Source organism: Heloderma suspectum, chromosome 15 (genome assembly GCF_057233095.1).
Source record: "Heloderma suspectum isolate Gila_16-S chromosome 15, 16-S_ref, whole genome shotgun sequence".
Classification (NCBI taxonomy): Eukaryota; Metazoa; Chordata; class Lepidosauria; order Squamata; family Helodermatidae; genus Heloderma; species Heloderma suspectum.
The window spans coordinates 11,148,083-11,173,484 of record NC_139472.1 but is presented as its reverse complement, the minus strand read 5'-3'; the positions used below and the strand labels follow the sequence as shown (position 1 = coordinate 11,173,484).

The window sequence follows — 25,402 nt, the reverse complement described above, 5'->3', positions numbered from 1 at the left end:
AAAATTGGAGATCTCAAGGGAACGTTTTGTGCAAAGACGGGCATGATAAAGGACAAAGAAGGCAGGGACCTAACAGAAGCAGATGAGATTAAGAAGAGGTGGCAAGAATACACAGAAGAACTATACAGGAAAGATCTGAATGTCCCTGATAGCCATGATAGTGTGGTCACTGAACTTGAGCCGGACATCCTAGAGAGTGAAGTCAAGTGGGCCTTAGGAAGCATTAGTAACAACAAAGCTAGCGGAGATGACAGTATTCCAGCCGAGCTATTTAAAATCCTAAAAGATGATGCTGTTAAAGTGCTGCATTCAATATGCCAACAAATCTGGAACACTCAACAGTGGCCACAAGACTGGAAAAGGTCAGTTTACATTCCAATTCCAAAGAAGGGCAACGCCAAAGAGTGTTCAAACTACCGTACAATTGCGCTCATTTCACATGCCAGCAAGGTGATGCTCAAAATCCTACAAGCTAGGCTTCAGCAGTATGCGAACCGAGAACTACCGGAAGTACAAGCTGGGTTTAGAAGAGGCAGAGGAACTAGAGATCAAATCGCCAACATTCGCTGCATCATGGAGAAAGCAAGACAATTCCAGAAAAACGTCTATTTCTGCTTCATTGACTACGCTAAAGCCTTTGATTGTGTGGATCACAACAAACTGTGGCAAATTCTTAAAGTGATGGGAGTACCAGACCACCTTACCTGTCTCCTGAGAAACCTGTACGAGGGTCAAGAAGCAACAGTAAGAACCAGAGATGGAACAACCGATTGGTTCAAAATTGGGAAAGGAGTACGACAAGGCTGCATATTGTCACCCTGCTTATTTAACTTATATGCAGAGTACATCATGAGAAATGCCGGGTTGGATGAATCAGAGATCGGAATTAAGATTGCCGGGAGAATTATCAACAACCTCCGATATGCAGACGATACCACCCTAATGGCAGAAAGCGAAGAGGATCTCAAGAGCCTCTTGTTGAGGGTGAAAAAGGAGAGTGCAAAAGCTGGTTTGAAACTCAACATTAAAAAAACTAAGATCATGGCATCTGGCCCTATCACTTCCTGGCATATAGAAGGGGAAGAAATGGAAGCAGTGACAGATTTTACTTTCTTGGGCTCCAAGATCACCGCAGACGGTGACTGTAGCCATGAAATTAAAAGACGCTTGCTCCTTGGGAGGAAAGCTATGGCAAACCTAGACAGCATAGTAAGAAGCAGAGACATCACCTTGCCGACAAAGGTCCGTCTAATCAAAGCTATGGTTTTCCCAGTAGTAATGTATGGCTGTGAGAGCTGGACTATAAGGAAGGCTGAGCGCCAAAGAATTGATGCTTTCGAACTGTGGTGCTGGAGAAGACTCTTACGAGTCCCCTGGACTGCAAGGAGGTCCAATCAGTCCATCCTAAAGGAAATCAACCCTGAGTGCTCATTGGAAGGACAGATACTGAAGCTGAAGCTCCAATATTTTGGCCACCTAATGCGAAGAGAAAACTCCCTGGAAAAGACCCTGATGCTGGGAAAGACTGAAGGCAAAAGGAGAAGGGGACGGCAGAGGATGAGATGGCTAGATAGCATCACGGATGCAATGAATATGAACTTGAGCACGCTCCGGGAGAGAGCGCAGGACAGGAAGGCCTGGCGTGCTATGGTCCATGGGGTCACGAAGAGTCGGACACGACTGAACGACTGAACAACAACAACAACAACAACCTGCCATAATTTATGGTTGCCATTTCCTCCTCCCTCCCGTGTCCTCTGCAGGTACCAAAGGATGATGGGAAGGGGCAGGCTCTTGTTTTATCTCCTGCTAGGCTTTGTAGAAGGTAACAAACGGCCTGAGTGTCTTGTGTCTCTTCACCCGTCCCGAACACCTCCACAAACACTGGGGAAGGGGTGTTTGCAAGAGGTAATCGGCACTACTCTGTGCCTTCTCAGAGGTGAAACGAGATCCTCCAAGCCCTCTGTGTGCTGGAGAACTTGGGAAGAAGGACTGGACTGTTTCATTTCCAGCAGAGGTTTTGCACAAGTAGCGCCACTCCCTCACAGTTTATGCCTTCTGCAAATCCAGCACAAACGGGGGCAAGTCTGTTCCCATCCTTCACATTCTTTTCAATTACCAGAGAACACAGGGAAATAATCTTTTTCAATTGGTGAAGGGATTTGGAGAGCCCTGCACTTGAGAGAGAAAATCAAGTTCAGAACCGATTTCCATAGAAATGTTTCAAGGGCAGACCAGTTCCTTTCATCAATGAGTACTGAATTCTTAAACTGCTGGCAAATCCTACAGGCACATATAGCGCATAAAAAACAGTGGTGGGAGTGTTTCATGATCTGATGTTAACCATGGTTGCTTCTTAGGCTCCCTGGGACAAGAATGTTTTCTACCGATGTAAGCAGGTATCTCAGTTGCAGCCCTTCCTAGACGACGACCTGGCCACTGTGGTACAATGCTTTCGTAAGCTCTAGGCCAGCTTTCTCCAACTTAGCTCCCTCCAGATGTGTTGGACTGCAACTCCCATACTTCCCAGGCAGAATTGGCCATGGTGGCAGGGAATGATGGGAGTTTATTTATTTATTTATTTATTAAATTTATTAATCGCCCATCTGACTGGTCACCCAGCCACTCTGGGCGATGTACAACCCACCATAAAACAATTTAAAACAATAAAATTTTACCATAATTTTTTTTTTAAAAAATACCCTAACCCACCCCAAATGCCTGCCTGAACAACCACGTTTTTAATGCACGATGGAAGCTCATTAAAGAGGGGGCATGACGGAGTTCCCTAGGGAGGGAGTTCCACAGAGTGGGGGCCACCACAGAGAAGGCCCTCTCCCTTGTCCCCACCAGTCTAGCTGTCCTGGCTGATGGGACAGAGAGAAGGCCATCTGAGGCTGATCTTGTTAAGCGGCCTGTCTGGTGTTGCTGGAGGCGCTCCTTAAGATAGGCTGGGCCGGAACCATATAGGGTTTTAAAGGTCAAAACCAACACCTTGAATTTGGCCCGGAAAACAACTGGTAACCAGTGCAACTCTTTCAGCACTGGAGTGATGTGATCTCGCCGGCGGCTGCCTTTAATCAGGCGAGCCGCCGCGTTCTGTACCAGCTGCAGCTTCCAAACCGTCTTCAAGGGTAACCCCACGTAGAGCGCATTACAGTAGTCTAAACGAGAGGAGACCAGGGCATGTACTACTGATGGGAGCAGATGGTCGGGAAGGAAGGGGCGCAGCCGCCGTATCAGATGGAGTTGATACAGCGCTGTCCGGCTCACAGCTGACACCTGAGCCTCCATGGACAGCTGGGAGTCCAAAATGACCCCCAGGCTGCGGACCTGGTCTTTCAAGGGTAGCCGTACCCCATTCAACAGCAGGTCAACATCCCCCAGCCTCCTCTTGTCTCCCACCAAAAGTACCTCGGTCTTGTCAGGGTTCAGCTTCAGCTTATTCCTCCCCATCCAGCCACTCACCGTCTCCAGACATTTGGACAGGGATTCTACGGCCAACCTTGGTGAAGATTTGAATGAGAGGTAGAGCTGCGTGTCATCCGCATATTGATGACACTGCACCCCAAACCTCCTGATGATAGCCCCCAGTGGCTTCACATAGATGTTAAATAGCATCGGGGAGAGGATGGAACCCTGTGGCACCCCACAAGTAAGTGGCCACGGGTCCGAAACCTCCTCTCCCAGTGCTACCCTCTGGTACCTGCCGGAGAGGAAGGACCGGAACCACCGCAATACAGTGTCTCCAATGCCCAACCCCTCCAGGCGGTCCAGGAGGATACCGTGGTCAACGGTATCAAAAGCCGCTGAGAGGTCGAGGAGAACAAGGAAGGAGCATTCACCCCTATCCAGAGCCCTCCTCATATCATCCACCAAGGCGACCAAGGCCGTTTCTGTCCCATGCCCAGGCCTGAAGCCCGACTGAAATGGGTCTAGATAATCAGTTTCTTCCAAGTGTGCCTTCAACTGCACCGCCACCACCCGCTCAATCACCTTGCCCAAAAATGGCAGATTTGAGACTGGGCGAAAGTTGTTCAGAACTTGAGGATCCAAGGAGGGCTTCTTTAAGAGCGGTCTTATCACTGCCTCCTTGAGGGCTGCTGGCATCACTCCCTCCTCAAGGGAGGCGTTCACCACCGCCTTGATCCCCTCACCCAGTCTCTCTCTGCAGCTCATAATGAGCCAAGATGGGCAAGGATCAAGTAAGCAGGTGGTCGGCCTTACAGATGAAAGCACCTTGTCCACTTCATCAGGAGGAAGAAGCTGGAACCGATCCCACAAAACCGGTTTGCCACAGGCTGCCTCTTGCTCACTAACTGTATCCACAGTGTGCAGAGTAACACACCTAATCTGATCAATTTTATCTGCAAAGTGCCTTGCCAAAGCCTCACAGGAGGCCTTAGAATGCTCCAGTGGTTCCGGAGCCACAGGACCGACCAGGCTCCGGACCACTTGGAACAGCCTCCTGGAGCAGCACTCTGCAGACGCGATGGAGGCAGCATAATATTCCTTTTTTGCTGCCTTCACTGCCACTTGATAGGCTGAAGATACAGCTCTAGCCCGTGTCTGATCGTCTTTGGAGCGAGACTTCCGCCACCGGCACTCTAGCCGTCTCACCTCCTGTTTCAGAGCTCGTAACCGCGGATTGAACCATGGTGCAGTCCGAGCCCTGTTCAGGGGGAGAGGGCGTTTTGGAGCCACCCAATCTAATGCCCCAGTGATTGCGGCATTCCAGCCACCCACCAGGGTCTCGACCGAGTGGCCGTTGGCATGCCCCAGAGAATCCCCAAGCGCGTTCAGGAATCCATTTGGATCCATAAGACGCCTGGGGCGGACCATTTTAATGGGTCCTCCACCCCTGCGGAGGGGTTGTGGAACCGAGAAGTCCAACATCACCAGATAGTGATCTGACCATGACAAGGGGGTGGTGGATATACCCCCAACTTCCAGATCACTCCCTGCTTCTCCAGAAACAAACACAAGGTCTAGTGCATGACCAGCTACATGGGTGGGCCCAGTTAGAATATGGTGCAGCTCCCAGGAGGCCATGGTCTCCATGAAGTCCCGAGGTGCTCCTGTGAGGATGGCCTCCGAATGTACGTTAAAGTCCCCCAACACCAGTAAGTTAGGGGACTGTACACGCACATCAGAGACCACCTCAAGCACCTCGGCCAGGGAGTCAGTCGTGCAGCGGGGTGGACGGTACACGAGCAGAATCCCCAGACTGCCCTTCGGGCCCAACCTCCAGTACATGCACTCAGCAACCTTGGTCTCCCGGAGAGGGGGTCTGGTGAAGACCAAGGACTCTCGGTAGATAACAGCCACTCCCCCTCCCCGATCCCCAGCCCTCGGCTGCTGTGCATATGAAAATCCAGCTGGACACATGGCTGCAAGGGTTGGAGCAGCAGCCTCGGCCAGCCAGGTCTCCATAATACATGCCAGGTCTGCACCCTCATCCAGGATCATGTCACGGATGAGGGAGGTTTTCTGGGTAACAGACCTGGCATTGCAGAGCAGCAAACGAAGGCCAGAAGATGGGGTCACGCCTCCCCCAGCCATCCTTTGGCTCTGGACAGGCCCGGAGCAGGGGACAGATACTACACATCTCTCCCTTGTTCCCCTTACCTGGCATGGCCTGCCCCTAGCGCTCCGCCAGCGCCTGCCGCCCAGCCTCGGTATGTTCTGGCCCCCAACACTCCCCCCACTGCCTCCATCAGGTGGACACATGTCCAATACGTCTGGAGGGCACCAAGTTGGGGAAGACTGCTATAGGCTGAACTTCTGTAAAGCATGGTATGTAGGCCTGCCACTGTTCAGAAACTTCAATTAGTCTGAAATGTGGGAACTCAGTTAACAGTGGGAGTGAGCTGATGTGGGCACAATAATACTGGTGTTGAAACCCTGGCTCCCAGTTTGTTTCTAGGCACAACTCCAAGAGCTTCAGCTATTGGGCAGAATAGAAATGTAAGACAGACAGACAGGCAAGCTCTATCCACTTTCCATAAATCAGCAAGACACAGGGGGAGAGACCATAGCTTGGTGGTTAAGTAACAAGTATGGGAGTAAATGATGCAAAAGGGCTCTACGTGAGTTCTTGGAGAGCCACTGCCTGTCACAGCAACCAGTACTTGGCTGGATGGATAAACTGGCTGACCTGATATAATTCCTATCTTACTTAGATTTATTTATTTATTCATTCATTTGCCCAATTTCCAACGTTCTCTCGGCAGATCACAACCAAGATGTTTTTATTTCAACAGGCATTTGGGCAGCACAATAGATAGATCATTTCTGGCTTGGCTAGGGATATTTTATCTACTGCTATTTTAAAAAGGGGTTGTAAATAATTTGGATTCTGATTCTAAGCAAAGACATACTCTGGATTTTAACTGGGCTTTGCAGGGAATGCTATGTTTTAGATTCCTGTATGTTATTTTCTATTTTGTTGTGAGCTGCCCTGAGGGCACACTAGGCCAAGTTGCCAGGATACAAATTCAATACATACATCAAAAAGTAAAATAAAAATACCTTGGAAGAGGTAATCTTCAGTGTTCATATCTGGATTGTCAGTAATAATATCAAAGGGAGATCTTCCCGCCATCATTTCAAACATTAGGACACCAAGCGCCCACCAGTCCACACTGAACCCTGCAGAAATATTTCATAAGAAATGTTTGAAGTGAAAGAGTTTCAGTGCTTCATAGGATTGCTTCTACCAACATGCTTCTACTCATCTCTGTTGTATGAGAGTTACAAATTGCTTAGTACTTTGTGCCCTCAGTGGACAGATGACAAATCGTGCTATGAGAATAAGCAGCTGCGGGCCTCAGGCCAACGTATTCCCTCTTTTATTTATAATAGGAGGAGATGAGAGGCTTCCGACTGTGGTTTGCAACAAACGTCGGTTTCCCATCTTATATGAATATGGGAAACTGTGATTTGTACAAACCACTGTTTATTCACAATGCAGATATCAAGCCATCTCATTTGCTCCCTTCATCTGTGAAGGAGGGGAGGAGAGAGTGCATGAATGTGAATGCAGCCTGTGGAAGCATGTCACAGACCCGGATACCAATAAAAAAAATCTAGAGGAAAAACTGTCAGGGAGTGTAATTTAATTCAGAATCTCTGAATTAAATGACTGTACATCAACACGATAAAGCACCAGTCCAAAAGGGCAGAAGAAAGAACACTGAACTGCTTAAATTGAAGGATTTTCAGGATTATGAATCAGAGGTCGGAATTAAGATTGCCGGGAGAATTATCAACAACCTCCGATATGCAGACGATACCACCCTAATGGCAGAAAGCGAAGAGGATCTCAAGAGCCTCTTGTTGAGGGTGAAAGAGTAGAGTGCAAAAGCTGGTTTGAAACTCAACATTAAAAAAACTAAGATCATGGCATCTGGTCCTATCACTTCCTGGCATATAGAAGGGGAAGAAATGGAAGCAGTGACAGATTTTACTTTCTTGGGCTCCAAGATCACCGCGGATGGTGACTGTAGCCATGAAATTAAAAGACGCTTGCTCCTTGGGAGGAAAGCTATGGCAAACCTAGACAGCATAGTAAGAAGCAGAGACATCACCTTGCCGACAAAGGTCCGTCTAATCAAAGCTATGGTTTTCCCAGTAGTAATGTATGGCTGTGAGAGCTGGACTATAAGGAAGGCTGAGCGCCAAAGAATTGATGCTTTCGAACTGTGGTGCTGGAGAAGACTCTTACGAGTGCCCTGGACTGCAAGGAGGTCAAATCAGTCCATCCTAAAGGAAATCAACCCTGAGTGCTCATTGGAAGGACAGATACTGAAGCTGAAGCTCCAATATTTTGGCCACCTAATGCGAAGAGAAAACTCCCTGGAAAAGACCCTGATGCTGGGAAAGACTGAAGGCAAAAGGAGAAGGGGACGGCAGAGGATGAGATGGCTAGATAGCATCACGGATGCAATGAATATGAACTTGAGCACGCTCCGGGAGAGAGCGCAGGACAGGAAGGCCTGGCGTGCTATGGTCCATGGGGTCACGAAGAGTCGGACACGACTGAACGACTGAACAACAACAAATAAGGCCCTGCAGTTAACCTGGCCCCTACTTCATGGGGGCAGACATATACACATAAATAAGCAACACATCAATAGCTGCTTGAAATCAGAACTTCAATGACTTGTGGCAATTAAATCATTACATGCTCAATATACCAACTCACCATACTCTTCTCCTCGTAGAATCTCTGGGGCAATGTAATTTGGTGTTCCACAGAAAGTGCTTGTAGTGTCACCAGGGCCCAATCCTTCCTGCAGAAATAAAACACCACACTTCACCCATGAAAGATAAACATGGCCTGCAGAAACTTCCCTTCAGTCAGAGCAGGGGATGCCACCCGTCACAACCTCTCCCTAAAGCTAGACAAAATGCAACTGCTCCAGTGTTTGTAAACACACCGCAAAAGTTGTTACTCCACCAGGTTTATTAACATTACACAGTCAAAACCATAAAGCAATCACTTGGCGCAGTGATCGGAGGCATGATAAACATTCGTTTGGCATTGCATGAAAATGAAGTTCAACTGTGATGGTCTTTTTTGCCCCTGAAGTCAACTATGCGACTTGCACTGAACACGAGACTTCCGGGGGTCCTCTGTGCATTCACACATTGAGCGACTGCGCACGCACGAGCCAGGCATACAGTCTTCCAGAGCCTCTCAAGAGTGCAGAGTGCTCTTCCTCCTCAGAAAAGCAGCTCTGCTGGATCAGGCCAAAGGTCCTTTTAGTCCCGCATTCTGCCTCCCACAGTGGCCAACCAATGCCTAGAAGCAGGGCTTGAAGGCAATAGCTCTCTCCTGCTGTTCCACAGCAACTGGTGTTCATCCAGTGGCAGACCATCTCTGAGTCTAGAGCAGGGATGCAGAACTGCAGGCTGTAGGAGACAAATCCAGCTGGCCAGGACTTCCCAGAGGCCCACGCCCCCTCCCCCTGGCCCCATACCCTTTCCCCCAACCACCATTCTTTTGGTGGGTCCCCCATTCTAAAAGGTTGAAATGCCTCTCTTAAGGCTTACTTACTGGCATTAAGAGCTTTAACTGAAAACTATACTTTTGGTATTTTGGCCCTCCCCGCTTCGTCTCTGGCTGGCCCACCACTGGACTGCAGTCGCCAAGAGAGCTTGTCTGAAAAGAATTCAGCCCTTGGGCTTAAAGAGGTTCAACACCCGTGGCCTATAGGTTCCATATAGCCATCATGGCTATTAGCCACTGACAGACCTCTTCTGTCCACCTTCCTTTTAAAGTAATCTCAGCTAGAGATCATCACCACATCTCGTGGAAGTGAACTCCATACATTTGTGAGAAGAAATACTACTTCTTGTCTGTCCCGAATCTCCTGCCAATCCGTTTCACTACATGATCCTGAGTCCTGGTATTATGTGAAAGGGAGAACGACCTCTGTGTATATGCTTCTGCCATTGAGGCATAGTTCTATATGCCTCCACCTTCTTGCTAGCTAGCTATTTTCTCCTGCCTTCCACCCTCCAACTAACAAGTGGGAGAACACCTCTTGCCTTGCAGTTTCCTGATCCACTGCGGAGACTCCCTAAATATAGCAAACGAAGAGCCCCCTTCAGTGGAGAAGGTGGGCAAGATGTGTTCCTGCACAGAAGAGCAGGGAAGGGCAAGCAGCACTTTGTGATCCTGAGGGGTTGTGGAAAGTGCTATGACTGAGCTTGGTGGTGCACCCATCACAGAAGTGAGGGCAGGAGGAACAACCAACAATGAATTGGGGAGTGTCTTTTTAAAGTTCAATAACATGCTTATGAAGAAAAAAAGAGCACACTTTTCAAACTTCCCCCAGCATAATCAGATTCTGAATTTTAAAATACAGTATTATGAACAATATACTAAGTCCAAATAGCAAACTTACCTTGCACATGCCATAGTCTGTTAACTTGATATGACCTTCTGCGTCCAGGAGAACATTGTCTAATTTTAAATCCCTGTAGATGATGCCTCGCTCATGTAGGAAGTTGAGAGCAATACAGATTTCAGCAGCATAAAACCTTAAATGAAAAGGCGATTTCATACTTTTAAGGAGCAGTGAACTCTAATGGCAGATGTTAGTTTCATTTATTTACTATTTATTTATTGAAAGCATTTATATCCCGCCCTATATCATTAAGATCTCAGGGCGGCATACAGATAAAATCAATTTAAACAATAAAAACAATGAATAATTTAAACAGCTAAAAACATATTAAACCATTAAGCAAGCTAATACCAATTTAAAATCTAAAACAATAAAAAAGTTAAAACAGTGTGCTACTTTAGGGAATGTATTTAGCCCTCAAAGGCTTTAGTAAAAAGCCATGTTTTTACTTGGCACCGAAATGAAACCAGTGTCTGTGCCAATCAGGCCTCCAAGGGGAGGGTATTCCACAACCAGGGTGCCACAGCAGAGAAGGCTAATATTTCTATGTCATCTCATAATCAAAGTTTTCCTGGTGGGGTACATAATTTTTTTTTAAATCAAAGGAAAAAATACACCCCACATCCCCAACCCAAATGTATTATTATTTATTATTTATTAAATTTATTATTCACCCATCTGGCTGGTCACCCAGCATATAATAAAACAGTTTAAAACAATAAAATTCTACAATAAAAACATTTTCTAAAATACCCTAATCCACCCCAAATGCCTGCCTGAACAACCACGTTTTTAATGCACGACAGAAGCTCATTAAAGAGGGGGCATGGCGGAGTTCCCTAGGGAGGGAGTTCCACAGAGTGGGGGCCACCACAGAAAAGGCCCTCTCCCTCGTCCCCACCAGTCTAGCTGTCCTGGCTGATGGGACAGAGAGAAGGCCATCCGAGGCTGATCTTGTTAAGCAGCCTGTCTGGTGTTGCTGGAGGCGCTCCTTAAGATAAGCTGGGCTGGAACCATATAGGGTTTTAAAGGTCAAAACCAACACCTTGAATTTGGCCTGGAAAACACTGGTAACCAGTGCAACTCCTTCAGCACTGGAGTGATGTGATCTTGCCAGCGGCTGCCTTTAATCAGGCAAGCTGCTGCGTTCTGTACCAGCTGAAGCTTCCAAACCGTCTTCAAGGGTAACCCCACGTAGAGCACATTACAGTAGTCTAAACGAGAGGAGACCAGGGCATGTACTACTGATGGGAGCAGATGGTCGGGAAGGAAGGGGCGCAGCCGCCGTATCGGATGGAGTTGGTACAGCGCTGTCCGGCTCACAGCTGACACCTGAGCCTCCATGGACAGCTGGGAGTCCAAAATGACCCCCAGGCTGTGGACCTGGTCTTTCAAGGGTAGCCGTACCCCATTGAACACCAGGTCTACATCCCCCAACTTACTCTTGTCTCCCACCAGAAGTACCTTGGTCTTGTCAGGGTTCAGCTTCAGCTTATTCCTCCCCATCCAGCCACTCACCGTCTCCAGACATTTGGACAGGGATTCTACGGCCAACCTTGGTGAAGATTTGAATGAGAGGTAGAGCTGCGTGTCATCCGCATATTGATGATACCGCACCCCAAACCTCCTGATGATAGCCCCCAGCGGCTTCACATATATATGTTAAATAGCATCAGGGGAGAGGATGGAACCCTGTGGCACCCCACAAGTGAGTGGCCACGGGTCTGACACCTCCTCTCCCAGTGCTACCCTCTGGTACCTGCTGGAGAAGAAGGACCGGAACCACCACAATACGGTGTCTCCAATGCCCAACCACTCCAGGTGGTCCAGGAGGATACCATGGTCAACGGTATCAAAAGCCGCTGAGAGGTCGAGGAGAACAAGGAAGGAGCATTCACCCCTATCCAGAGCCCTCCTCATATCATCCACCAAGGCGACCAAGTCCGTTTCTGTCCCATGCCCAAGCCTGAAGCCCGACTGAAATGGGTCTAGATAATCGGTTTCTTCCAAGTGTGCCTTCAACTGCATCGCCACCACCCGCTCAATCACCTTGCCCAAAAATGGCAGATTTGAGACTGGGCGAAAGTTGTTCAGAACTTGGAGATCCAAGGAGGGCTTCTTTAAGAGCGGTCTTATCACTGCCTCCTTGAGGGCTGATGGCATCGCTCCTTCCTCAAGGGAAGCATTCACCACCACCCTGATCCCCTCACCCAGTGAGAGGAGCATGGATGCTATATAAACAGCTACATCCAGACAACATCTTGTCACATTCCTAATGCTGGCTACACTCATCTTGTCTCATTCATAATGCTAATTGTTGTAACTGAATCCTAGTTTATATCTAAGCCAAAACAGGATGACATGCTCTTTTGGTCACTCTTGTATACAACAAAATTGGCTTCAGATGCACTCATGGCACCAATTTTGCCACATTTAAAACAAATAAGGGGCAAATATGCAATAGAATTCCACGTGCTGTTAAGACTTCGGCGGACCCAGTCTGCTTTAAACATGTTGCCGACAGCAGCAAAAAAGAAGAAATCCTTTCAGTTGCCATTAAGAAAATACCTTGCATGTTCTTCTGGGAGTTTTCTTTGCCGTTGCATATGAAACATGAGGTCACCCCCATTCACGTATTCTATAACAAGAAACAACCTGAAAGTACAATATGCAAGTTCTGATTATTTGGCTTGAGGAAATCGACCACATAAGCCAATCCACATTGAGGCACTCATGTACCATGCCATGGGGCAGCCATCCTTTTTCAATACAATGTCATGGTAACCACGCGACGTCATCACATTGTGTCTGCCCCCACCCCAGATGCACATTAGAAAACGTCTCGGTTGAAATAAAATTGCTAGTCTTAATATGTATCTCTAAATAAGGCAGGAGTCACCGTGGAAGATGGCACCAAAACACTGTTATACAAAAACATTCAAAGAGCCGGGGGGAACAGAGTCTCAAATATAGTAGTTCCAATAGGTAATATTAGAAAATCAAGTTTGAATAGGAAACTTCTCAAGGTAAGCTAAAGCTAAGCGACGCAATGGAACTACCAGCTTTATAAAAAAAATATATAATTGAGAAAGTTGAAGCTCTGAGAAATTGGGATGTATATAATATTGCCAACTTTTATTGCATGGATCCTAGTTTCTCAGAGGTTACATTTTCTCAGACAGAAAGACAACTAACTTCTTTCCACAAAAGTTGAAGCTATGCAAGTGGTGTATTAGAAACTGGACTTTCCCTCCAAAAGCTGGATGTACTTATGCGGCTTTCTATGTTATCAGTTACATGAATGCAAAAGAAGGAATTCCACTTTCTTCCCCCTCTCTCGCATCAAGCCTATGTTTCTGGATTCATAATGAACTGATCCATTCCTCCAAGGTACTTAAATTTAAAGAGAATTGTAACATTAGCATTCATGATTAATGTTGTAAGAGAGGCCATAGTTCAGTGGTAGAACACATGTTTTGCATACAGTCGGTCTCAGGTTGAATTTCCAGCATTTCCAGTTCAAAAGGTCTCAGATATGAGGGTGGAGAAAGCTCTCTGTCTGAGACCCCGGTAAGAATACTGCAGCCTTCCCCAACCGTGCACCCTCCATGTGTTGGACTGCAATTCCCACCATTCCCAGCCAGCATGAAACGAGCTATAGTCTAACACATCTGGAGGGCACCAGGTTGGGGAAAGCTTTGCAAGACTGCACCTGTGCAATGCCTGTGGGCTGCATTTGAGCCATGCTGCAGAAATAGTATCATCCGCTTAATTTATGTAAATTCTAGGATCAAAAGCACTGACACGCAGCCCCAATATAACACTGGCAGGTTAATCGTACTATTGTTTACATAAGCAGCCCCCCGCCCATGCATCTGGTGACCCAAAAGAATAGAACTTCTCTTTGTATTTTAAATATGCCCTGTTCCTCCAATACAACCTGTGCCAAGACATAGGCTCCCCTACGCAGCTTCCACAGAATCTCAGGTAGGATGGCCATGGGTCACAGTCCTCTATTTGAAGGGCTATCCAGCCCATGTCCAATTTAAAAATAAAGAACCATCAGAAGGGAGAACAGGGGCCCTGAAGCTGCCCATCAGCAGCTGGACAGCAGATTGGGGGCTATCATCAGGAGGTTTGGGGTGCGGTGTCATCAATATGCGGATGACACACAGCTCTGCCTCTCGTTCAGACAGTCACAGGCCATCTGCTCACAGCGTTCCCAGCTACGGTGAGATGTATTGTATTTCTATTTAGGTACTAATCGTTTCTAAATTTGCATATGCACTTATAAAATGCTGGTTTGCTCGTGGTAGCCCACAGTTTTAAAAAAAACAACCCTGGGTGACGACGGCATGCGAACTGGGCCACTAAGGAAGCGTCATGTGAAATTAAGAATTTCTGCCCCTCTGTGAAGAATATGTTTATAACATCGCTAATTGCCTCCTAGGTGCGTTTACCAACCTTCAGGGTTCTTTTAATTTCCTAGGAAGGGAATGAGAAAATGGCACACAAGACCTTGGATACCTTGGACTTCTTTTTTTTGCTGGTTCACAGGATATGAAGCGAGACTGCTTCCACCATGAGCTGAGTAAGGTCCAGCTGCTCAGGCAACTTCAGAGGAAGCTGCTTCCTGGTATCACACCCAGGAAGAACAAGGATGAGGGCAGAAAACGCAACCCTGGTTCCATATGGACATCATGTAATTTCTTTTCTAGATTTGAGTGTGACTTTGAGAGTCTTTTGGGAGCCACTTTGGGAACTTCCCAAGGTTATGAAGTGGGATATAAGTATTCTAAATAAATAAATATGGTGATTTACGATGACTGCAAATATTCTGCAAGTTACACAAAAGCCACGTATGGCAGTTATACGAAGGTGTACCACATTCCATACTGTCAATGGATGATGAAAGGCCTCTTCTAATGGTCATAAAGGCAATATTTTGTGTTAGCAAAAGGAAGGTCAATAGATTTGAAGCTTTAAATTATTTAAGTAATGTTATACATGGGGAAAATATCACTTTAAAAAGTAGATTCCTGTTATTCTGTCTAACTATAAGTTTTGCTTGAGTTAACATCTGAAGTAAAAAAAAATCAAAATACTTTCAGCTGACGCGGACAGGAAAAACCCATTAGGGCTTGAAAGCAGCTAAGAGTTTATTAAGTGTGTTCCCAAAAGAGCCAAAACTGTTTATCAGTCTGTGCTATGCGTAAAGATGCCATTCTGATGAAAGAATAGAAGACACCATTAATAAATAAAAACGCTCACACAAATGCCAATATGCCTTCTAGAAGAGGAATAACTAAGAAAGGGCCTTTTAATTGTCCAAATTTATATCCTGTTAGGAGGCTTGTTAAATACGCACAATGGATTTTAAAGTCTTCATTTTTGGATCAACAGATCAGTCACTAACCTACAGCTAGCTTTTATCACACCAGGAATAGAAACATCAGATTTGCTGTCTCTCTCTTTTCTGTAGATGGAGGACATCCAGGAGTGGGTTATGCCTCCTACTTGCTTCAGAGGTAGGGCTGCACAAAAGAGCTCAGGCTTGGCCTGCTCCACAGTGGGAGAGTCAGCGCTGCCAAGCAACTGAAAGGAGGATGCTCCTTGCCTGGAAAACTTGTGCCTCCTTGCCAGGATGAGCCAGGGAGCTCCGCTTTGCAGCCAGCTCTAGTCCTCTGCTCCATGTACAGAAGACATGCAGCATAAGCTTCCTTTATCCTTGATCAGAGAAACTATCGTGTAAACAAATGTTTCTGTGACTCCCTTCCCATTTTTGCTGACTAACCTAAGGGAGGAAGAGAGGGAGGGAGACAGAAATGTTGTGACTGGCTTCTAGCATGACAAAAGACATCCACAGAGCTGGAGAACTGATCCTTACAAACAAGCAGGCTGGAACTGGGGAAGGCTCCTTCCACTCAAGGAGACCAAGCATGAAGCCGTTTGCATACCCCTGCCTCTAAGGCAAGTGAGAGCGGAAACTCACTCTTGGATAATCTCCAGCAGCAAAGGAAAACTGGCAGCACTTGTAGATGCTACGCTGAAGGTAAGTCACGCTACATGTGAACATCGGTTTTTCAGGCAATTTTATTGCACACAAAAGACATACATGGTCATATATGGGTCACCAAGCCCATTGGATCACTCCAGGCTAGAAGCATGTTTAATTATCTCAGTTCTCCAGCCGAGTAACACCCTGTGGAAAGAATGGAGTTTTGCCAAGACCAGTCTTGAAATCCTAAACCTTAGCCGCACTCTAGATGCGTTGCCATGGTGTCCATTGGATTCCATCCGTGATGCCCATGAAACTCCAAGGACATGTCTACAGAGGGGAACAATGAACCCTGGCTTTGTCCCACCAAATATGCTCCCCATCAGTTTCCAAAATACAATAAAGTCAATAGAAATAACCAAGTGTGTCTCTTCCCAAAATTAAAAATCAGCCAATCACTGGGGAAAAAAGGCTAGGAAGGTGTTAATTTCAACACTCAATAAAAAGCCAAGAAAGGCTCCTCAGCTCCAACAACTAGCAGCCAACTAATACTCATAGCAAACCCTACAAACTCCTGTTCAGGATTCTTCGGGTTGCAGCAGTCCCACTAAGCAACCCCATGCTACCCAACAATGTATGGGAGGGTGGTACAAGACAGCACCGGCTTGCCCACATTTTGTCCTCACACACCTCGGCTCAAGGTCTCCATTTTATTTGTAAATGTTAGCTGGCAAGGGGTAACAAATTAGGACAGGATGCATTTATAAGTCCTGCTAACACCCTCTATTGACATGGAAAAGAAAGCATCCCAGCCCCGCTCTACTAGGGGTGGGGAACCTCCTTCAGCCCAAGGGATACATTCAATTTCAGAGAAGATATCGAGGGCCACGTTGCAGTGCTAGGCAGGGCTGAAGGCAAAAGCGGGCGGGGACAAAACACAAAAAAATACAAGTATATTGTAGCTTAAAGCTCTTACTGCTTTAGGAGAGGCATTTCAACCCGTAAGAATGGTGGTGGTGGTAGGGAATGACTGTACAAACACTGGGAAACCATGTTGGGAGTTGTTGGGGTCCAGGAGGTGGGGGCATGGCCGGCTGGGCAGCCCAGAGGGCAGGAATGGGCCCCCAGGCCTGAGGGCCCCCACTCTGCTCCCTACAGTGGTCTAGGAACTCTTGGAAGTTTTAAAGTGAAATCTCCATTTCCTAATTCAATCAAGACAATACTGTACCATCACTTGGCTAACAAAAGCTCTGGGATCTTTTGTGACATGCCAATCAGGACCAAAACACACCCACCTAGAGCCAAGCATTCCTCTATTTGGAAAAGTGCTGGCTTCAGATCTACTCTGTACGAAGTTTTTGAAATGCTACTTTATTGAAAAAGCAATAAACACTATATGACAAACAGAAAAACGCAGTCATCCTTTTTGATGCGCCTGGAAATTTCTCTTCCATTTGCCACCCTAGTCTTTTTTTTTTAGTTTTGCCTTTCTAGGACTATAAGTGGTACGTGTGGTTTCCAGGCAGTCTTGCCGACAGATGCTCAAACTGACTGACTCTTGGAACCCTTGGCTTTGGGTGCCCATCAGTGCACTCCACTATCCAGCACTCTTCGCCTGGTAAAGCCTTGCTCAGACTGGGGAAGGCCTGGTCTTCTTGCCTCCCTTTGGATTCACTCCGACGAGGAGGACCCTGACTTCCTCTTCTCCTTGGCATGTTTTTGACAGCTCACAAGCAAGGAAGAATATAGCACAGTGCCGCTCTCTCTCTCTCTCTCTCCCCCTCCCCCTCACACACACACACTTCCAGCTTCCACTGCTTCGGCCGCTCCTCTGTCCCCTAGATGCAGAAAAATCACCACACAGCACTCTCACTCGCTCTCCCTTCTGGGACAAACTTTCAATAATTTACCTTGCAATTTGCGTTCTATTTTACTTTTTCTGGAAAAGGCCTGCCTCATCTGTTACTCTCTCCCATTATCTTGTGAAATAACTCTACCACCTATGCTAAATTTCCTAAAACAACATTACACATGCTTTGGTTCTGATGTATTTTGCTAAAACGGGCTAGTTTCTGGGCCAGCTCTACCGGACCAACGAGCGGCCTGGCAGAATTGAGCCTAGGCCACAGAAGGAAGATGTTCCCTAGCACTGGAATAATTTCCCCCTGCCATTTGTGTTCTGAGGGGGTGTATTCCCTGAAAGCAGGAAAGTAGGTCCCAGACATTTACAGAGACACATGGCACGAGCAAGCACTGTAACAAGGGCCAAAGTGAAGAGAATCAAGCCCAAAGCAAGCTGTTATGGATGCACGGTTCAGTCCCACTGCCCTGCAGTTGAAAAGAGCACAGCACATAATCCTCACTGCAGCCCACTCTGGTAGCACAGCAGCGACACACAGCATACAGGGATATCCATGTCCATTAAAGTTCTAGCAAATAATATCTAACTTTCCAAAAGGTAACAGTTTGCTCCCTTACCGACTTGTCGTCTGAAAGCAGGAATGCAAGCCAACTAGGAATGGGTTACTGGATGCCTGTTCAAACACATGCTTTTCTGTCTGTACCCAGTCAATATCCTGAAACAAAGTAATTGGAGAATCACAATGGCTGCTGTACAAGAGGCCGTGTGGGCAATGCCAAAACCAAAAGTCAAACACGTTCATATTTGCACACACTGATGCCCTGACCAGTTCAGCATTCTTCCTGACTGCATGTGAAGATATAAAAGTTCCAATATTGCTTAAAATGGGAAGAGCAGGGTGCAGGTGAGTGTGTGTGAGAAAGAAAAAAATCCATTTGAGGAAAGGCTGAACCATACACTCTAGTTATTTGCTTGTGCGGTGTCAAGCTATGTTAAGAACGAGAGATGTAACTTCAGGTATTATCAAGTAGATATAAATTACTTGGTCCTGGTGCAGACATAATGTTACACAGGGCCCAAAGATCAAGTTAAAGAACCACGAAGTCCCTCCCCTCTCATATATGAATCCTTTCTTCTCCCCCTTCCTGACAAGATACCCTGGATTAGTCATTCCATGACACTCTGGTTAAAATGAACCTGGGGATGTTCCTAACCTCCCTTCTGGAACCCTGACCAAACCATGACTTCCAGATAATTTATGAATAAGTCAAATATGACTGGGCCCCTAATAGAGATTTCTTGCAGAATTCAACTTTTACATTCCATCAAAGATGCTGTGTCGATTTCCTTTTAGGGAAAAGACTGAAGGAGTTGTCAAGTTGGGAGAAATGGGGGTGATTCACTCCTACTGTCTGCAGTGTTTGAACCAAAACATTTAAGAAGTAAAAGTTTGGTATTTGTTAGCAGTCTCTATAAGCTTCCCTACCCACTTCTCCCTGATAAAGACTTCTCATGTGCCAGGGTTGGCAACCTGCAGCTTAATTTCAAAAGCCCAAGAGAAAGAGAAGGGGTAACCCCATTTTTGGTTCTGGCCCTCCTCACCACTGGTTCAGCCCTCTCCGCCACTGGCATGCAGCTCCCAGCAGATTATGCCCAAGAGAATGCAGCTCTCAACAGAAAGAAGGTTCCTCACACTTGGTCTAATCATGATTTTGTATGCTTGTATTCTGCCCTTCTAAGGCACTCAGAGCAGCTTAGAAGGGTTTCCCAGGAAGTCTCCTATCCAAGGACAGCCCCAGCCCAGACCTACTGACCTTTGGTGATTTCAAAGGGCCAAACTACATGTGATGAGAACCGTTCCCTCAAGTGCCAATCTGCCCCCACCTTCATGCCCTGTGGTCAAAGGTTTTTTTTTTTTTTTTAAACCCCAATATTAGAGGATCTGATCACAGATTTCCCACACCACTTGCAGCCCCCCCCCCCCCAAATAACACCTTACTTCCTTTTCCTCACCAGAATGGCAACTGTTTATGTCAGGCTTTTGAAGGGGCTGAAAGTTACGATCCAATTAATCATACCCAACTTTCTGTAGAACTAATTGTCTTCAATATACCTATGAAATTCCATTTAACACGTTGAATCGGGCTTTTACCTCATCATCGTGGACCAATTCTTTCTTCACTACTTTCATCGCATAAATCTGATCATTCTTTTTTAACCGTACTAAAAGAACTTTGGCATAGCTTCCTCGTCCAATAACTCTGATTAGATCAAAGTCCTGTAGACTCAGCCCCTGAGAGATCTTAATTCCATCCATTCCATCAATAACTGGCTTGAGCTCCTACATGGAAAGGCAAGCAGTTAAGACACCACACAGACTTTTAAACAAAAGTTTGAAAGAAACTTAATTTAACCAGAAAAACAGGTCAATTCAAGCAACATACTACCTCTCCCCCATAGTAAGTTCTTTAAAATTCTCCTCGCATTTCAAGACTTGTTTTAGGAGAGTGTTAATTACCCTTTTCAGTAGCAGCTCTGCACAGAGAAATTTTCTGCTGCATGAATTTAAAGACAGGTTGCTTATCAGTAATTAAGATTCTTCAAGTGGTCATCTGTGCAGCCATGCATACAGGATCTGTGCCTGTACTAATCTAGGTTCAGAACATTTTAGAGCTTTAGCTAGGAAACTGGCCCTGAGGCCTCCCTTCCCATAAGAGAAGGTCCTAGCGGAGGGTTGCGTGCTTTCCCACTCAGTTTCTTCTCAACTGCTGCAGTTGTCCCTGTCCATGGGACAATGTGTGGAATGAAGAAGGTGGGCAAGCTGTGTGACTGCAAGTTGTGTGACTCGAAAAACAAGTGCTCAGCTGGTTCTAAAAGACCAGAGGAGATCTCAAGAGCCAGAGGATGTTCCTAGTGCTGCCGCTGGAGCAAACAAAAAGGAACTGAATGGAAATGGTGAGAGCCATGCCCTGAACGTGAGCTGTGGAAAAGGGGTGAGCTCCCAACAAAATTCTGCTCAGCTCTAGAATGTTCCAAACGATGTTCTGCACAGGCGAAGAACCCATACCTATAAGTCTGATAACAGTGGAGATGAACCATCAGGATAAATATTAAACTAAATTTCAGAAGCCTTATTTGGTCTGGATGGCAGGAGGCCATGTGGTGGAAAGTACCAGGCCAGCGCTCTTGGTACGCATACAATTCATATAAGGCCCCTCCCAGCCATTCTGTGGAGTAGGGTGTAAGAATGGGACGATGGCTGTCTTACATTAAGTGGAAACCCAACATTAGTTTTGTAGTGAATCCTATACTGGGACAGAAGACCACCTTTTCCTCATAGAAGTGGAGGAAAGGAGGATCATGGCACAGAGATCACCGGGATGCCCCATAGAATTGAGAGAGACAAGAAAAGCACTTTTGAATGACAGAACGTTTAGATCACAGGCTCAAAAGGGTGGCAAATGAGCTGGGATAGTGTCCGGAAGATGCAAATTCTGTAAAACTTTTAAGAAATGTTTAACCAAGTCACATGAAAAGAGGGCAGCTTGCAGTATATACAAGGAAGGAAGAGGAAGGATGCAGGGCTATGCCATTGGCTCAGAGGTGAAAATAGGCTACTCCCTCCATCAAATGTCAAATGTCAGCCATTCCATCAGGTTGTAACAGAGGGAGGAAAGGGGAAACAGGGCCACCATAAGGCCTTCAACTGTTTAAAAAGGTAAAGGTGTCCCCAACCAGTCGTGTCCGACTCTAGAGTGCGGTGCTCATTCCCGTTTCTAAGCCGAAGAGCCAGCGCTGTCCGAAGACGCTTCCGTGGTCATGTGGCCGGCATGACTGAAGGTGCACGGAACGCTGTTACCTTTCCCGCCGAGGCGGTACCTATTTATCTACTTGCAATTTCTTGCTTTCAAACTGCTAGGTTGGCAGGAGCTGGGACTGAAGATGGGAGCTCACTCGGTCATGCGGCACTCGGGTCTCGAACTGCTGTCCTGCCGACCTTCTGGTCTGCAGTTCAGCGTCTTAACCACTAAGCCACCGCGGCCCTTTTCAACTGTTTAGTGCTCTGCTATTTTACTTTTAGCATAAATGCTGCTGCTTATAGTTTTAATGCTATGGTTTCACAGTGCTTCTGATGTTTTCTTGTTTTAAAATGTTATATAATTATTTGTTTTGTGCGCTGTTTTGAGCATAATTCTTTATAGAACAACATCAACAACAATTCATTTTGCATGGTTAACAGCTCTGAAACTGACCAGATCAAATGAGTAGTCTAGCAGATACTCCTTATCTGACATCAGTCCAGAAACATATAAAATATTTGTCCTCCAATAAAGGATTTCCCTCTTTAGGAAGTGACCTATAAAAGGTGCTTCTTAATGGCAGATTATTTCAGAGTAGTTATATTGGAAGTAATGGGGGCTTATTTCTCAAACCAAGTGCAGCGTGTATCTTTAAAATTGTTTTAAAACACTATATGTACAATGTTTAACATTTTAACAGTCTATTTTTGTTTGACCTCATGGTACTGTGCTTTTAGCCAGATCAAGGCTCTGAACTAGGGAGAACATTTACATAAGGGCTCTTGATCTAGGATTGCTTGCTATGAACAGGAGATTGAATAGAGCTTAAAGATTCCAGTGAATAAGGCTAGCAACATACTGTATCCTCAGGATATGTTTTTAGACTGAATAGTTAAGGGAAGTGGGAATAATTAGAGACCAGAATATTAAGGCAAGGCAATGTACATCCAGGTATGTGTACATCTAGCATCATGAATACTCACTCATGTTTATCCTGCACATATTTGCAATATAAATCATTTATATAAAATCAACTGATTATTCTCCAAGTTGCATTTCAGCTTGAGTTTGTGCAAATGATTGCTTTAGACAAATAATAGATGGGCAGAAAGCAGGACAATCTAGTCAATCAAGTCAACTGCAGAAGTCACTCATGTGTACATTACTAACAATGGCAGCAATTCTAGTGAAGAAAGAAGGAAATGCAAGATGCAGGTTTGTGAAGGACTTTCTATTCATTCAATATTCTTCTGGCATCTCTTTGTGTATTAAAAGGAATTGTTTTGAAAGCCCTTTAGGGACATTTAAAGTGTTTCAGGATTTATCAGGCCATGGCTGGGGGGGGGGGGGTGATAGCTCTGGTTTGCTGAGATGCCCTATATGAAAGAGCAAAGAAATAACTTAGAATCATAGAGTCATAGAATAGTAGGGTTGGAAGGGGCCTATAAGACCATCGAGTCCAACCCCCTGCTCAATGCAGGAATCCAAGTCAGAGCATCCCCGACCGATGGCTGTCCATAGTCTACATTTATTTCCAGGGGTGGTGGTGGTAATTCAGTTCACAGTATTTATTTGCGCAGCTCCAACCTCACTAACTTCTGATGACAGTAAAGCAAACTAACAGGGAAGTCCTATGGGTGTTTACTCAGAAGCCCCACTGAATTCAATGGTGTTCATTCCCAAATTAGTGTGCATATGATTGCATTTTAAGTCTCCATTCCCTCCAACATTTCACAGATGAAAACTAATAAATTTTGTCCAACACCTCTATTCCCACAGCAGGGATCAATGCCTGATCTCTCTCCTTCAACCAACCCCTACCATTTACATATTCCTGATATCTTTTCTATTTGTGCGCATTATACGGACTGTAACCGTTTACATTTAAAAAGAAGATTGGAATCTCTTTTTAATAGAATGCTCAATATCTCATAAAGCATCCAGTGAAGGACTCCCAGCAACCCCAAACACAGTCAGCAACATTTACTATCTGCATCGGTGGTTCTTGGGAGGAGGTGGGAAGGAAACTGTGCACTAGATTATTATGCCCACGTGTGTGCATTTACATCAGGGGTGGGGAACATAACTGGGCGGGGGGCAGCTGGATGACCCCCCCCACCCAGCATCCATGAGCCATATGACATTATGTGGGACACTACCTCTCCAGCTGGTGCTTCAGTCAGGGACTGGTTTGCCTGCCCTGGGCCTTCCCCGACTTGGAGAGGACACAGGGCAGGCAGAGTCACACTCATCGAGGTGCCAGTTGGAGGACCCAGCTTCGTTGCAACAGGCTTTTCCTCTCTCACTGGGGAGAACACGGGGTGGGCAAAGCTAACAGGGATTCCCTTGCACCAATTAGGAGAGGGAGCGGCACACCAAGGGGAATCATCACTGCTATCTCCCAATGGAGATAACAGCGGGAATTTGCTTCCCCACTAGCCTTTGGGAGCCTGGCGGGACAAATTAAACCACATGCATGTTTAGTAGAGTCAAGTTGCATCTAACTCTGAGATTTAACTTCTAGAGACCCACCATTTTCACAAAAGGTAGAACACCGTCAGTGCCTTACCAGAGACAATGACCGGAAAACAGCAGCTGAGACACCAGCAATGCTTGGTTCCTTCTCTCCTTGTACTGTTTTCCATTCCAGCTGGTCATTGCATCAGCTTCATAACTAAGAACTAGTGCCTGGGTTTGCTTTTTATGCTCTTCTCTCCCGATCCCTTTTCTTTTCTTTTATATTGTAAGCTTGAGGGGGACTGTCTTATTATTGATCTTTGTGAGTGGCTCTGAAAATCTTTCTTTGGCTGAAGAGCAGGGTAAAAATCCTTCTGATAAATCAACACAAAAAAAGGAAGTCAGCATAGAGATGATGCTGAAATCCCATGCAATGTTAATACAGGAGAACCTACTGTCTAATGGACTTGCTATGATTAAAATGAATGGGTTTGTATTGAAAAAGAATCCATATTTCACATCAGGAAAGAGATAAGGAAAGGCACATGAGTTTAATAAACTGAAGAAAAGCCCAGTAGTTTAAGAAAAAACTTTTTACATAAACCTACCTCAGAATCATCTTTAATATTGTCATGTTTCCGGGCTGAAGGAATATAAGGAACTGTAGGACAAAATGTATAAAGAATAATAATAAACCAATCAGTACTTTTGTTGCAAAAATGGTTGAAGAATAGAAGTGGCCTTACATTTGGCCAGCCAAACAACAAATACAGGAGTTTAAGGAGAAATGAGAGATGGAATTTTGAAAATGGTGCTTGAATGATCCCCTTGCAATTTCAATATATTGTGGGGATTTGGGGGGAAGCCTACTCAAGGAAGGACAGCTTACCTGCCAAATATCGTTAACAGGATACGAAATCATTATTCATCATACTTGCAAGCCAACGGCAAAACAAAAAATCCTGGCACTGTAGATCTAGTTATGTATGCATAACAGGGATTTTTGTTGTTGCTTGAATAGTAAACCCATGCGCTACATAATAATCTGGAACATTCCCGAGCAGTTTTTGATATAGCCGGGGGGGGGGGGGGGGGGATTCCGCTATTCAAAGTGAAGAAGCCCTTGAGCATGCCTGTTATTAATCAAGTCCAACAAGGTTACAGCACTTTAAAAACTTACAGGCTACCTCTTTTAATGCTCAGGGCAGTTAGGAATGAAGCAATCCAATCAAAATACTGAAACAAACCTTAAAATTACTAGACTAAGCAGCTGATTTGCCTGGCTTGGAAAGCCAGTCTGAATAAGTGTACTTTTCATTACTTCCAGAAGCTAAAGAGAGAGGAACATGGCCTGATGTCTTTCTGTGGG

At 45.8% G+C, this 25,402-nt stretch overlaps 1 protein-coding gene across 7 annotated transcripts in view; it reads right to left on the bottom strand.

Annotated features, from left to right (window-relative positions):
• Positions 1 to 25,402, bottom strand: part of PRKCZ (protein kinase C zeta) — a 128,571-nt gene that overhangs the window by 17,414 nt on the left and 85,755 nt on the right. For all 7 annotated transcript variants that reach the window (XR_014786000.1, XM_084821562.1, XM_084821564.1 and 4 more), the window contains 7 exons: positions 24,642 to 24,694; positions 19,929 to 20,117; positions 18,394 to 18,491; positions 12,486 to 12,572; positions 9,915 to 10,050; positions 8,207 to 8,294; positions 6,532 to 6,651 (listed from right to left, as the gene is read on the bottom strand). Coding sequence is in view for 6 of the 7 variants with exons in the window: in XM_084821562.1 (XP_084677688.1) it covers positions 6,532 to 6,651; positions 8,207 to 8,294; positions 9,915 to 10,050; positions 12,486 to 12,572; positions 18,394 to 18,491; positions 19,929 to 20,117; positions 24,642 to 24,694 (771 nt within the window). In the remaining variant the exon portion in view is untranslated. The remainder of the gene's footprint in view (positions 1 to 6,531; positions 6,652 to 8,206; positions 8,295 to 9,914; positions 10,051 to 12,485; positions 12,573 to 18,393; positions 18,492 to 19,928; positions 20,118 to 24,641; positions 24,695 to 25,402) is intronic.